At 40.1% G+C, this 15991-nt stretch overlaps 1 protein-coding gene across 3 annotated transcripts in view; it reads right to left on the bottom strand.

Annotated features, from left to right (window-relative positions):
• Positions 1-15991, bottom strand: part of LOC131049069 (uncharacterized) — a 260266-nt gene that overhangs the window by 98262 nt on the left and 146013 nt on the right. For all 3 annotated transcript variants that reach the window (XM_057983077.1, XM_057983078.1, XM_057983080.1), the window contains one exon: positions 1487-1568. In XM_057983077.1, coding sequence (XP_057839060.1) covers positions 1487-1568 — 82 coding nt within the window. The remainder of the gene's footprint in view (positions 1-1486; positions 1569-15991) is intronic.

Here is a 15991-nt window from a genome sequence, read left to right as displayed (position 1 = left end):
TATTTTTATTTTTATTTTTATTCTTTTGTATTTTAATTTTATTATTATCATTCATTATTAAATTATATTTCAAAGTGGAGACATTACATCGTGTGCAGTAATCATGTGTGAGAGTCGATTAATCAAGTGAAAACTAATGAAACATGGGTAATTAATTAACCAAGATAATGGCTGCTCCTTGCATGCCTTGAGTGCTTGTAAAGGCTAGGGATGACTTGCAAATTTACATACTCCTTTATCCACTCAGTGAAGCATAACCAGTTGGATGCAAACAAAGAAGACTTCGTTTATGTTCATTCCAATTTGTGTCTTCTATCACATAATGAACACCAATACAAGGATGGGTTAAAAAAGCATTGGGATGTAACACCTGAGTGTACCAACTTGGATGCAACTATTGATGATCTTGCTAGAGTCTTTATTGCTGATGATGATGAGATACCTACACATGATGCACCTAGTGGAAGTGGCACTGATTTGGGTTCAAATGATTTTGAACTTGAAGCAAACGATGATCTTGATCTAGATGCTTTTAGTGATTGATGAAGATAGAAGACAATTATTATTTTTTTGTCAATTTTGTAATTGTAATGATTTTCATTTGAATTGTGAAACTAGACATATATGATACGTTGATATATATTATATGTCATATGACATAAGATGATAATATTGAAATTCTGAACTATCAATTGGCATTTGGCAATGATCAATGATGAAGTATCATACTATCAAATGTATTTAGTTTTATAATTCTGTTACCTGTATATTCCTTTTATTTTTTGTATATATTATGTATATATGTGTGTGTATGTGTGTGCGTGTACAGTCATACCCGAACCCACATACCCAACCCAAGTACCCAAGGGCAAACCATACCCACATACCAGTTTCTTGTACCCAAACCCATGCCGGTAACCTAGAAAATAAATGACTTTTGACCTGATAAATTATAACCTATGGTTGAATTGCAATTTTCAAAAAAAAATTGGCAATTTTTTTTTTGTCAAATAAATTTAGGGTTTCTAGATTTTAATCTAAATTTTGTGGTAATTGTTTCTAATGTTTCCCTTATCCTAATCTTAACTCAAATTTTGCCTTATCATAACCTTAACTCAAAAATCCCAATTAAATGAAAAAATATGAATGGTTAGGCTTGCCAAGTTATTCCAAGAAAAGTTTTTGCTACTATGGCTTCACCTAGGAATAAAAACTTCATAATTTTTTATTAATTTGATTATTCATATGGATGGGGATGTTGACAGTAAAGCTGTAGTTTCTTTCATTATGTAAAAATATTTCGTTTACCCAAAAGTGAAATTTACTAAAGAGGATTTTTTTTGCAGTTCCTCTCACAACATAAAAAAAATTCCTTTACTCGAGAACTAATAATTTATTAAAAAACAAATTTGACATGGACAATCAAATCCTCAGGTTATAATCAAAATGACAATAATTCAAAAAAACAAATGAAGTTCACTTAAACCTGGGGAATTTGGGTAATGCCTCCATTTAGAGTGAAGTGCAAATGAGGAAAATCACGTATCAGACCAAAGACATATTCATACCTGCACATTAGATAAAATGTTTTTGACTTAGTATCAATATAGGAAGAGAAAAAAACTAGTAGAAATGGTAGATCTTACTATGGTCTGAATGAACAATGAGATATCCGAAAAGCTACAATATAAATTTTGCAGGAATGAGAAAAGATAAAAAGAGAGACGTTAACCAAATTTTTCTGTGTTTTTCTTATACCTCACCCTTGTAAAAACAACCACTAAATCTATTATCATGCCAAAAATAAAAGAAAAGAGAGAAGCTAAGATGAAAGGAATATTGAACCATATAAATAAAGTGCATAGAATGAGCGTGTCTCACTAGAAAGAATTGAGTGGAAAAGAGATCCTTGTAGGAAAACAACACTAATCCATTTGAGTAAATGACTGTAATTTCAACACTATAAAGTCCCATATCTCATTTTCACATTTTGTCTTTCCTTTGCCAATAAAAAAAATAATTAAGAACAGGGGATACATGAGGACACAACCTCAACCCCCAGCCCTGTGTTCCCATCCCCACCACTATCCCTGGAACATGAGGACAGCAGGGAATGTCCACTGGCTGTCGAGGGAAAAAAAAAAGCCAAATTTTCTGCCAAAAAAAAGAGTTCGGAAGCCTCCCACAGCCCTTTTGCAACCCTAAGCACACCCTATATGTAACCCACTAGACCATTTGCATTGCCACAAACAATTATTGTAATCATTTTTGTACTTGCAACTGTAAACTTGAAGAGAGAATATGCAAAGCCTAAAACTTGTCACCCTTGAATATTCATCTGCTCACACAAATGAAGCTTATGGCTTGAAGGCATGAAATTTAAAACACACATTACTAGATGCCAAATCTACAAGCGGTCACAAAGGCACCTCAGGAAACATGAATACAAAAAGTTGCTTGACATGTTTTGAAACTCTCTAGACAATGTGACATTGGGATCACATCCTGACACTCTTATTCTTGTATTGTCTTAAACTTGGAAACATTGAGCTCATATGGTGTGATGCCCCCACTTAGGCAGCATTGATAAAAAATAACCTGCCAAGCAGCATCGATGACAAATAACAGAAAAATTTCTTATTCATAAGGCATCACAATTTTCTGAGAATTACTTTGTGGATCAAGTAGCAGAGCGTATGATTGGAAGGAGTACTGACTTAAATAGTCAGCGACAGAAGGAAACGGTTCTCTCCCATCAATGCAAAGACAGGAGTATGCACAGCACTCAATATAAAATAAGCAAGGCATATGTATTGTATATGTTTGATACTAAGGAGCGATTTCATGAAATTAACAAGGGGCGATCTCATTGCCAATGTTGAAAGAAAATCTCAGCAACCTCATGAGGATGACAACCACGAGTTGGGAAGCAAGGGTGACTAAGGCATAGAGGATTAGTTAGTAAAGAATGAACTAGTTAATGAACATAATAAAGGGCAAGAGACATGAAGGGAAGAGATACCTCTCTTTTGAGAAGTTACAACCGACCATACAACCTTTCACAACGTCTTGAGGGATATATAAGCCAGATTAGGGGGAGGTAGAAAAGGAGGGGACGAGGAAAATAACACACACTTCTTCTAGAAACAGCAGCAGCAAGTATCATCAGTCCTTAATCAGTTAGCAGATCGAATCCACCAGATCAGATTGGAATTCCATTGGGCAGATTATCCAGCAGAATATCTCCTCTAAGAGAATGTCAAATACATGGGGAATCAATTCTAATCAGTCCAGCCAAATCCCCAAATATTTCAGATTATAATTCTCAGATTTACTCTGTAGTATATTTAAGACTTTCCTGCCAGTCATTATCTGTATGTGTATACTTACTATTCATGTATAATAAAGAATATATGCATGTATTTTCTGAGGATATAATAAGAGATATGTTTGTCTGTCTGAAAACCAACCTGTAGGATGGGCATGGGGTGTAAGCAGAAAGGAACATACTTGGCTGGTAAGAAGCTGTTCTAGAGATCAAAGGGGTCCCTAGAACCACAGGACACTTACCTAGAGGGCCAAGTATTCCACTTATGACCCCCGCCCAATCCCCCAAGGTGGCAAGTGTCTTTAAAGAGATAAGCCGTGGATGGGGAATGCAGATACAAGCCACCAAGGGAGAGGGCTGTGGTAGACAACCCTCTTAGGCTTGGTATAGGAAAGTGCTTCGGGCGGATCCTCCATGTTCTTTCTCCCAACTTCAAAAAGTTTTTATGTTTAGGAATATCAGAAATTATCCAAATATTGAATATGTCTATGTGTATATCTGCATATGTTATTTCAGTTATGATTGCAGGTTTCAGACCTTGGACCGCCCCATTCAAAGATATTTATTTGGTAAATCAACATTGCAATAGTAATTGGTTGCAAATGTGATCTTAGGACAAATTCTCAAGCAATACAGTAAGGGGACATTACAATTGGTATCAAAGCACCATTCCTGCCAACCTGCAGGATAAACCTACTCAATTGCTGTATTCACATGTATGCTTCATGAATTTATGTGTATTTCATGCTGTATGCGCTACGCGTATTCACATGTATGCTTCATGACTTAAGTGAATTTATGTGTATTCTTCATGCAGTATGTGCTATGTGTATTCACATGTATGCTTCATGACTTACGTGAATTCATGTGTATTTCATGCTGTATGTGCTGCGTGTATTCACATGTATAGTGAATTCATGTGTATTTCATGCTGTATGCGCTACATGTATTCACATGTATGCTTCATGACTTAAGTAAATTTATGTGTATGCATCATGATGTATGCACTATGTGCATTCACCTGTATGCTCCTTGTCTTAAGTGAATTTATACTTCATGCTTTACGTGCTCCGTGCATTCACGTGTATGCTTCATGACTTAAGTAAATTCATGTGTGTTTCATGCTTTATGTGCTACGTATATTCATGTGTATGCTTCATGACTTGAGTGAATTCATACTTATGCACTACACACCTTAAGTATATTCATGTGCATACTTCACGCTTTATGCATCACATGTATATGATCCATGCCTTACATGTATTCATATGTATTCATGTGTATGATTCATATCTTACATGTATTCATATGTATTATTCATGCCTTATGTGTGTATTCATGTGCTTTATGCCCTATGTGTATTTGGGTGCATACTTTATACTCTACATGTATTTGTCTGTAGGAATCATGCTTTATGTGTATTCAAGTGAATGCCTCATGTTTGATAGATGTCTATTATGTCTCACCATGGTTACTTCATGGGTGTATGTATCTTCCTAATGTATACACTCCATAAAAGTTTACTCCATGAATGTTTTGTGAGTACCTATAAACGTTTCAAGAGCTACATTCTTGATAAAACAAGGTGCATGTTTTAGATTATCAAGACACTCTGTCCACAAGTAAAAGTTGTATACCATAGAATAAGAAGGAAAAATTTGTGAAAATACGAATGCTCAGACACCATGGAGTGTTAGTGTAAATAGTAAGTGACCTATAAACTATCATAAACATGAATGGAAACATGTTGAGAAGTATCACCATTCACAATATATTCATGATAAATAATAGCAGGGCATTGGTCTGTAACATCCCTTCATTAATACTTAATCAATTAATAATGTTTTTATATTGCTTTTTGCATATATATCATTTATATTAAATCATATTATTTATGACTAAGTCATTACCGTCAAATATTTTATGACTAGTCATTATCATTTAAACTTGTGCACTACTGTCCAAATCAGGTAACTAGTCGTTACCATTAGCAAACAGAAGAGATCGTTTCATTATGAAAAGGTACATGGGCATAACAATTAGATTGTTATGAAGAGGTGCGATCTGCATAGACACTCTCCTTGTTACACCCAGACCCTTTATAGACATATAAGACGGTAATGATTATCATTTCAGCAGACACGGAAGAAGGAATTAATAAGCGGAAGGAAGATATGCTCAATAAAGCACTCTAAACGCACAGACTGGTATGCTGTGTATTCTTTGTTACTTGCAATATTGGTTGTTTATCTATTGCAGATTTGATAGTAAATATAACTTTCAGAATATGACCAATTGCATGACTGAAATAAGGTTTCTGGTTATTAATTAGTATTTGACAGTAATTAGAACACCATAATTTAAAGGATTTCTTATATAATAAAGAACCCATATATTACTGATCAGATCGCAGTCACTTCTGCTGATGCCTATGGAGGATGGGCAAGGGTTGTGTAGGGAAAGGCGGTCTAAATCCTCACAAGTCAGACAATCCTGAGATGGGTAAGGACAGGTATGCCGGAAACCTTGAGGGAGTAATCCCAAGATGGGTAAGGGCCTGCATCCGGAAACCTTGAGAGACCTGCTTGATGTTTGGTCTCTAAGCACCCTAGCACAACAATTTTCCCTCCTCAATATGAGCTGGAGAAATAACAGGGATCAGACCTTGATACATGGGGTTATCGAATTACATCATTACAAAGTTAATGCCTATTAATCTAAACAATTAAATTCAGATGTTCTAATAATTAATGATGCATTCAATAATATAGATTATTTGTTGTTAAACAGCCTACCTTCAAATAGGGGACATTACATGGTCGTAGAACAATAGTCTTGAATCCATGTAAAGAGCAGATTATGATAACTTCTTCTAAGAAACACATATGACAAGAATATCATAAGGTTATACCGGGAATATTGTGGAAAGAAAATAATATGATGAGATGTCTGGTCAAGTATTATAACCCACTGAATAAGATAAGAAGCAAGCAGAACATTACATCAATAAACAAACAACAGAAAGAGAGAACACAAAGAGCCACTATCTCAGACAACAACATGTTCCAGTGTGTGATGCAACTAAGTCAAACCACAGTAAGTAGATATAACTTATAATTACCATTACATAATTAACTAAGTTAATGGATGACTTACTTTGGGTAAAGTCTGTATAGATGAAGACACCAAAAATCATACATCAAGCTCCTTCGGCATATGTGCACAACCCACTAATAAGTCTTAGGAGGCACACATAACAAGTTTACATTTCCTAGTATTCCATCCAGTTTAAATGCAAAAACATGCAGCTCGAACCTATCACCTTACAAAATTATATTGAATTGAGAAGGAACCTTGTGTGTATCTCAAGAACAAACAATATAAACTTACTAAAGCAGTCATGACGATTTTCTTAGTATTGTTTTTGGATACCTTTGTGGCGGGACTGCATGTATTTCTGTGGTTAATGCTTAGGCTACTTCCCAATTCAAGGCGAACTAAGTAGTAATTTTCAAATGAAGGATTCTAGGGCCAACCAAATCTCTTACAAATACCAGTGTTGCTACTACAAGATGATCTTGTTTCCTCTCTCGGTAAGATGAGAGAAAACTTATCATAAATTCACAAACCTTCCAAATTCTCAATGCCTTGGTTAAGTTGTTTGAGTCAGCAACTTGTGACAAAGAGAATTGTGTGATAGATTTTCAGAAAAAGGAAAGTTAGAAGTTTCAAACTCATGCCCTTTCATAACAAGAGTCATCTTAATCTATGTTAAGATCATCCTTGCTTTAATGCAGAAAGATATCCAAGATATCGTGCAAATGTTGGGTCAACCAAATCAATTAATGAATACAACTCTCCAAGGACAAGTTTAGGACCTTCATTGCTTGAGGACAAGCAATATCGGGAAGGGTGGACTGTGATGCCTGTAATGTCCCCTTTCTAGGCGATAGGAGATGAGCAAGGGTTAACCTATCATTCGAGTTCCCGTAGGTCAACGGTATGGTTAGGGGACTCATTATGAGGGTCATGGAGCTTTGCAGGGGCTCTATGAGCCGTTTTGGACCTTTCGACGACAGTTCCTACTTTTTAGGGAGGTCTCCTATATTTTAGGGAGAACTGGTACTTGACTGGATGACCACCCGAGGACCAGAGAGCAGAGCAGGATCCCTTTGAGCAGTTACAGGTGTTTGGAAAGAGGTTCCTAATTTTTAGGGAGAATCCCTACTTTTTAGAAGGAATTGTCAGTTGACCTGCAGGACTCAGGCAACATCAGTGATCAAAGTGCTTCAAACAGAATTCAGATCTGAGTCTTGGATTGCATTTTATGAATAAATAAGGAAATATTTTAATATTTCCTAAGTTATGGATTTAAATAAATTATATTAAAGTGATATTATAATCACTTTATAATAATATAATTTATAATAAGTTGGCCCCCTTTTTCCTAGGTGTTCAAGGCATAAAATGTTGTAATAAAAAGGGGAAAACATTATAATAATAAAGTATAATGCCTAAAGAGTCAATTTTTAAAGAAAGGCATAGATTTTATTAAAAATAATAAGTCGAAAATATGGAAACCCTAAAAGTGACGACCTAGGGTTTGGAGCCATTTAAAAAGGCATTTGGAGGTCATTTCTCATCATTCCTTGATTCAATTTTCAATCTTTGACCAACAGAATTAATGTTGGTTTTTTGGTGAATTTTGATGTTTTTGAGGTTTTTGTTTGTTCAATGAGTAATGCAAAATACAAACTAATAATTGACTGAAACCGTAACTCAGAATTCTGATTTTTATTGCAGCAACTAATAAATTCAGAGAATGAAAAAATAACATTCAAGGCCAAACTGGCATACCAGGTGTCCAACGCTAGCCTGGTAGGAGCGGTTTTATTGCTTGAACTAGTGAATTGGCCAATACATGTGCTTTTATTTGCCACCAATGGCACCAATGAGTTTTATTTGCCTCAATAATAATTACCAAAAACAAATTATGAATGTACAATGCAAATCCTTCAAGGTCATGTTGTGACCTTTTTCACACATCCCCCCATTGCAAATGGGGACCCCCTATTTTTTCTTTTTAGGGTTTTGCCTTGGCATCACAATTGCTAATCACCAATATTTTGCAATGAGTTAGAATTTTCAAGGAGTCATCCAAGTCAAATAGGGAAGTCATGCTTGGAACAGTGTCTAGACACCATCAAAGCCCTTAGAAGGCCTGAAGGACAAAAATGGAATTGCTAAAGGTCAATTCTGACACCTTCCTATTTTTGTGGGATTCTGCGTTTTTTATTTTTGGCACTTTGGGACCAATTCAGGAAGCATCTTTTTTGGTCTGCTTTTTGCTTTTTCAACTTTTTCGAAAGTTGACTTAGGATTGGGTCCCGCATGTCATGGCAATAGCATTCCTATCTTCAGAATCAAAATTTTGTGTCTCCAAGTGTAAAAAGCATGGGAAAATCTCTAGACAGGGTGTTGTTCCAGATGTTCCAAACAACCATGAATTATTGAGCCAGAAATTCATCCAAATGTTCATGGCAAAAAAGGTAGGAGTTTCCAACGTCCAAGCCATCATGAAGTCCGCCCTCCGTTGGAAAAACATCCAACACAAGTGCAAAGTCCACCAAGGAAAAATTCAGAAAATTGGCTGAGAAAAAAATTCAGAAAATTGGCTGAGAAAAAAATTCAGAAAATTGGCTAAGTGTTGATACCTTGGAGAATAAAATTTCAAAATTTGGTGAAGTGTCCAGGAAATGTCTTGCCTAAGCGCCAAGACAATGTCTTAGGCAATGGCAAAGTCCGCCTAGACAAATCATACACAATTGGCTTGACCAAGTGTCAAGTCTACCATGCCACAAGTTGGAAATGTCCAATCTATGTTGAAGTCCGCTCAAGGTGGAACGCCAAGTTTGTCCTGCCAAGTGTGAATTATGCCTAGATGGGAGGGAAAACATCCAAGCCATGTTGAAGTCCGCCATGCATATTGTCTAGCCAACCATAAGGTCCGCCCAGCAAGGACTGTCAAAGGGTTCATAAAGTCCGCCAAGGAAAGGAAAAGAGGGGATGGCTAACCAAGTGCCAAGCCTGCCCAACACTTGGCTTGCAAAGGTCGAACTCCACCTAGGCATCAAAGTGAAGAAGTGGCATTGAAATCATGAACTCGGCCCAAGGAGAGAATAAAGGTAAATGTCCAAGGTCAAGCCAAGTCCACCCAACCTTGGCACAGCAATCCTAAAGTCCACCATGGCATACAAGCTGCCAAGTCCACCTACACTTGGCTTGCAAAGCCCAAACTCTACCCTAGCATATGCACAATGGCATGACAATTACAAAGTCCGCCCAAGTGGACATAAGAACGTCTAAACAGCTACCAAGTCCGCCATGCATATTGGCTTCCAAATCATGGTCAACCAAACTAGCAAAGAAAGTGGCTTGCTAATCATGACGTCCGCCATGCACAATGTCCAACAGCAGCTAAAGTCCGCCCATGATTGGCTTGCAAATAGCAAAGTCCACCATGCTATGGCAAATGGTGTGGAAAGTATGAAGTCCGCCCTGACACTTTTTGAAGGGGTGGAAAGTTTGCGAAGGAAAGAGAGAAATTGACATGGCATGAAATAAATAAATTCACCATGGATAAAGTTTGGCCAGAATTGGAGGAAAATTTCACTCAACACTTAGAATTATTTTACAAAGATTTATCCAACACTTCGAGAAATTTCCTAAACACATGAAGAATCTAAAAATTCCTTGCCAACACATGGATGAGATGAGGACAAGGTGTGAAGTGGCGCCAAGAAGAAAAAATAGAAACTTTCTTTTGAAGTCTTTTGAAGGGATTAAGTTGCCATTTCAAGGAACATGAGAAGAGGACTAGGTGTGATGTCCCCGATATAATTAAATAATAAATCTAATTATTTTGTTGTAAGGCCCCAAATTTAATAACAAATCTTTTGGGCCCTTTTATTTAATTAGATTAGACAAGTTTTTGTTGGTCGTGTCGGCCCGTTTTGTAACCCTTCGGGAAGTTTCCCGGAGCCCATATATATGGCCGTATTAGTCATTGTTGTAGGGAGGCAAATTTGGATATTTTTCTATCTTGTGCGAATTCCTGTTGGAGTTCAGGTTTGTGCCATTTTGAAGATGAAAGACCCTCCCTATTTGGTATTTACAATTTCGGTGGGATTCACACCTCACCCTATTCTGTTCGGCGTTCTTGTTCCGGATCTGGTAAATCTTGAATTTCATCATTGTTACTTCTCCAGTTGAGTATTTGTTAATTTGATTTACATGCATAAGGATTCCTAATATTCCGAATTCGTCACTCAATACACTTGCGAGAGATTAAACCCCGCACAAGTTGAAGTCTACCATACCCCCTCACCGTACGGTTACACTCCCTCCTCACCACCATACGGCCTACCTCCACACTACCGTACGACCTATTTGGCACCACTGTACAGCCTCTTCAACACTACCATACGGCCCTGCACCACCGTATAGTCTTGGCACCACCGTACGGCCTCTTCGACACTACCGTACGGCCCTTCCTTGGCAGCCATACGCACAGTCTCCTTCACCGTACGACCTTTGTTCCAGCACTGTACGACTACACTACCATATGGTCCTGCTCCAACACTACCGTACACCCTTGCTTCCTCCGCCAGTACAGTGGGAACATTACAGTGGTATCAGAGCTTGTGATCTTGCCAGCCTGATGTGTCGTGGATGCAAGTGTACACCAGGAGGAGGTACTGTTCAGCCGATCGAATGGGGGAACCACAGGACCCTACAAGAGAAGTCATGGCACTATTAAGGGAGCTAACCAAAAGCCAAGCTCAGCTCAACGACACCCTAACCAGAGGAGAGCAGCGACAACAAATCATGGAGGAAACCTTATGACAATTGGCCTTGGGAAAAACGAATGGAGAACAAAATGGACAGGGCGATGATTCGGTCACGGGAAGGTCAAACGTCCAACGCTCACATTCACGGCCGTTGATGCCGACTTTTCCTCAAAAATTAGAAGCACCACGGGGGGAGCAAGAACCCACCTTTCAGGAGATGCAAGCACAGCTGAGTCAAGATTGGAGGGATGCAAATCTCGAGGGGGACATATCCTTCAAGGATTATGTGGAGCTTCGGATGAAATACTTGGCGGCAGAAGTCGGAGCCATTATGGACACTATAATAATGACATCAAGCGGAAGGTCGGTAAGATCAACCTGTCATCCTTTGATGGGGCCGAAGCGACCTCGACATGTGCCTGGGTTCAAAAAGCAGATACTTACTTCCAACTTAACTCGATGTCTGAAGATGAAGCTATCAAGTTGCAGCACTCCATCTGGAAGGGGTCGCGCATGAATGGTGGCATCATAGAATGATCGCTCTTGGCCATGACCAGATAACTTCCTATGTCGAATTCACAGAGAAGCTCATAGATCGATTTGACGGGAAGGATCCAGAACTCAATTTCAAGGAGTTGACGCAACTAAAGCAGTCGGGATCTGTGGACAGTTACATCACAGAATTCCAGAGACTATCCGTGTTGGTGACTGACATCTCAGAGCGAAGATTGGTGGTCTTGTTCATAGACGGATTGATGGAACCACTGAAAGGTTGGGTGAAAGGGTTCAACCCCAGCACGCTCACGGAAGCAATAAAAAAGGCCCGTAACATGGCAACATCTTCCTTTTCCAGAAGTTTTGCACATACCAAACGATCCAAACCACCTTTCATTCCGAAGGAAAAGGATAATAAACCCTATCCGAAGGGGTCATCGCTAGATGAAGCCACAAGACAAGAACTCAGAAGGAAGAAGTTGTGTTTCACCTGCAAAGAACCATGGGAACCAGGACACCGATGTTTGGGGAAAGGAAAGATTCACTATATTGAAGTGATGTCCGATGGAGAAGAGGAGCATGAAGAAAGTGAAACCCCAAGGGAAGAATTGGCCGAAGAAACCAACCTGGCGGAGAGAATCTCCACATTGGTACGGAGGGGGGGCGTCATTGCCACACTGGCGAGTACCCCAAGGTGCAGTGTATTTAGAGTACGTGGTACACTCCAAGGGCAACGAGTTCTTGTTATGCTCGACAGTGGAGCCTCGCTCAACTTCATAAACTCGTCACTCGTCAACCGTAGGGGCTTGTGCACGAAGGAACATGAAGGGTTCAATGTCAAGGTGGCAGGAGGCAACCTCCTATCATGCACTCACCTAGTTCCGCAACTGAGTATCACTATGGGAAATTACACGATGACCGATGATTTCTTTGTTGTGGATATGGATGACACAGATGTCATATTGGACATTCAATGGATGGAGACCCTCGACCAATACACACAGAGCTTCAAAAGGATGGAGTTCTCATTCAAGGTGGATGGCAAGAAGGTAGTTCTTAGGGGAATGTCGAATGGCGGCCCGAGGGAGATTTCCGCCAAAAGGATGGAAGCCATCTTCAGACATCATGAAGTAGTTTGGGCAACACATTGCATGATCTCAACAAAACCTGTGAAAGGGCAACCGACGTACTATCAAGATGGGGAACTTCAGTCGGTTCTGGATGAGCATAGTTTGGTCTTCGTTGATATTCCACCTGGTATACCCCCACACCGAGGGTTTGAGCACACCATTGAGTTCGAGGAGGGAGCAAAACCCATTATCACCACACCCTATCGCAACCCGAAGAAGTTCAAAGATGAGATAGAGAAAACGATCTAGGAACTCCTCGATAAAGGTTGGATCCGGCCTAGTTCTAGCCCCTTTGCGTCCTCGGTTGTACTGGTGAAGAAGAAGGACAGGACTCTCAGAATGTGTGTCGATTATCGTTCACTAAACAAGATGACTATCAAAAATAGGTACCCCATTCCCAGGATTGACGAGCTATTGGACGAACTACATGGCGCAATCTATTTCTCCAAGATTGATCTCCGTTCCGGCTACCATCAGATCCGAATGAGGGAGCAAGATGTGGAAAAGACGGCCTTTCCTTGCCATTACGGATACTATGAGTTCTTGGTCATGCCGTTTGGATTAACCAATGCTCCGGCCACTTTTCAATCCTGCATGCACCACATCTTCAACAAGCAACTGTGTAAGTTCCTATTGGTATTCTTCGATGACATACTCATCTACAGCAAGTCCTGGAAGGAACATATGGGGCATTTGGATGAAGTATTAGGGATTATGGAATCACAATCACTGTATGCCAAAAGGTCCAAATGTGAATTTGGAATGACCGAGGTCCTTTACTTGGGTCACGTCATCAGCACCTAGGGGGTACAAGTTCACCAGGAGAAGATTCAGGCCATTTTGGATTGGCCTCCACCCAAGACTCTCTCGGAGCTGCGTGGATTTTTTGGTTTTTGTAGTTATTATAGAAGGTTTGTAAAAGGATTTTCACAGCTTGGGGCACCACTGACAGATCTGACAAAGAAAGGATCCTTCCTTTGGAATGCGCAGGCGCAACAGACCTTCGAGAAATTAAAAGAAGTTATGAGTACGTGTCCGGTTCTGGCACTACCAGACTTCACTCGCCTTTTCATCCTCGAGTGTGATGCCTCGGGTAAAGGCATTGGAGCGGTGTTGATGCAAGACCGTCACCCCAATGCGTTCAAGAGCCTAAAGCTCTCAAGAGTTGAGCGGTTATATTCCATCTACGACAAGGAGATGCTAGCCATCATACACGCACTGACGAAGTTTCGGCAATACCTCGTCGGAGCAAAGTTTGTTATGCGAACGGACCACAACAGCTTGTGATACTTCTTGGAGCAAAGGGATCTGAATGAACGACAACAGAAATGGGTGAACAAAGTCCAGGCATTTGATTTCGACATTGAATATGTGAAGGGAAAGAATAACGTGGTCGTTGATGCCCTGTCAAGAAGGCCTGCCATATGTTCTTTATCTCAGATTTCGGCGGACTGGAAGGAATACCTGTTGGTTGAATACTCTAAAAACACTTTTGCCTACGAACTGATGGATGGTCAAGTGCAGGATGACTAATACAAGGTGGTTGACGACATCATTTATTACAAGGAAAAAATTTATCTGGTACCCGAATCCAAGATGAAGGAAAAGGTTCTGAAGGAATTGCACGACTCTCCCTTGGCTGGACACCCGGGATACTTGAAAACCTACAGACAGATCCGTGAAAGGTTTTCCTGGAAGGGGCTTAAGGACGACGTCCTGCAGTATGTGCGGGAATGCTCCACCTGTCAACAGAACAAATCTGAGCATAACCTACCCGCCGGACTGCTGCAACCACTGCCAATTCCCGACCAGAAATGGGATAGAATCTCGATGGATTTCATTACGGGACTCCCCAGAGTGCAAGGAAAGGATTGCATTTTTGTCATAGTTGATCGGTTGACCAAGTATGCACATTTTTTTGCCATCCCCACAGGATATCGAGCAATCCAAGTAGCTGAGTTGTTCTTCTGTGAGGTGTTCCACCTACATGGTTTACCGCGAAACATAGTCAGTGACAGGGATAGCCGTTTTTTGAGTACCTTCTGGATGGAGTTATTTCGGTTGGCCGGAACCAAGCTGTCACCCAACACGAGCTACCATCCGCAGACAGACGAACAGACCAAGATTGTGAACAAATGGCTGGAGGGTTATCTCAGGAACTACGTCTCAGCACAACAAAAGGCTTGGGTTCGTTGGTTACATTTGGGTGAACACTGTTACAACACCACTTATCACATGTCGATAGGCATGCCACCTTTCAAAGCATTGTACGGTTATGAATTGTCTTCATTTGTTGACCTGGCATTGGGACACAATCGTGCACCGATGGCCAAAGATTGGCTTCAGGAGAGTTTACACATCCTGACGTCTCTCAAAGACAACCTACAGAGGGCTCAGAACTAGCAAAAGATGTATGTTGACTGACACCGGATTGAGCAGAATTTTGAGGTTGGTGATCTAGTTTATCTCCGACTTCAACCATACAGACAATCCTCCTTGAAGACAAGTGGTAAGGAGAAGTTGAAGCCACGTTTCTATGGACCCTACAGGGTGGTTCGGAGAATGGGTGAAGTTGCCTACGAATTGGAGCTTCCTGAGGAGAGTCGGATCCACAATGTTTTTCACGTATCATGTTTGAAGAAGGTCGTCAGGCAACATGTCACAGTGTCCAGGGATCTGCCACCCATCGATGAAGAAGGGAAACTAATTCTGAAGCCGGCGGAGATCGTTGATGTCAGAGAAAAGAGGTTGAGAACACGCACAGTCAAAGAGTTCCTTATACGCTAGAAGAATCTACCCATCGAGGATGCCACCTGGGAAGGCGAGCAAATTCTTGAACATCCAAGTCTGCAATTGCTTGAGGGCAAGCAATTTTTGGCCCAGGAGGATTGTGATGTCCCCGATATAATTAAATAATAAATCTAATTATTTTGTTGTAAGGCCCCAAAATTAATAACAAATCTTTCGGGCCCTTTTATTTAATTAGATTAGACAAGTTTTTGTTGGTCGTGTCGGCCCGTTTTGTAACCCTTCGGGAAGTTTCCCGGAGCCCATATATATGGCTGTATTAGTCATTGTTGTAGGGAGGCGAATTTGGATATTTTTCTATCTTGTGCGAATTCCTGTTGGAGTTCTGGTTTCCACCATTTCGGAGGTGAAAGACCCTCCCTATTTGGTATTTACAGTTT

The sequence above is a fragment of the Cryptomeria japonica genome, chromosome 4 (genome assembly GCF_030272615.1).
Source record: "Cryptomeria japonica chromosome 4, Sugi_1.0, whole genome shotgun sequence".
NCBI classification, from domain to species: Eukaryota; Viridiplantae; Streptophyta; class Pinopsida; order Cupressales; family Cupressaceae; genus Cryptomeria; species Cryptomeria japonica.
The sequence above is the reverse complement of the archived record's forward strand: the minus strand, read 5'-3'. Positions and strand labels throughout refer to the sequence as shown.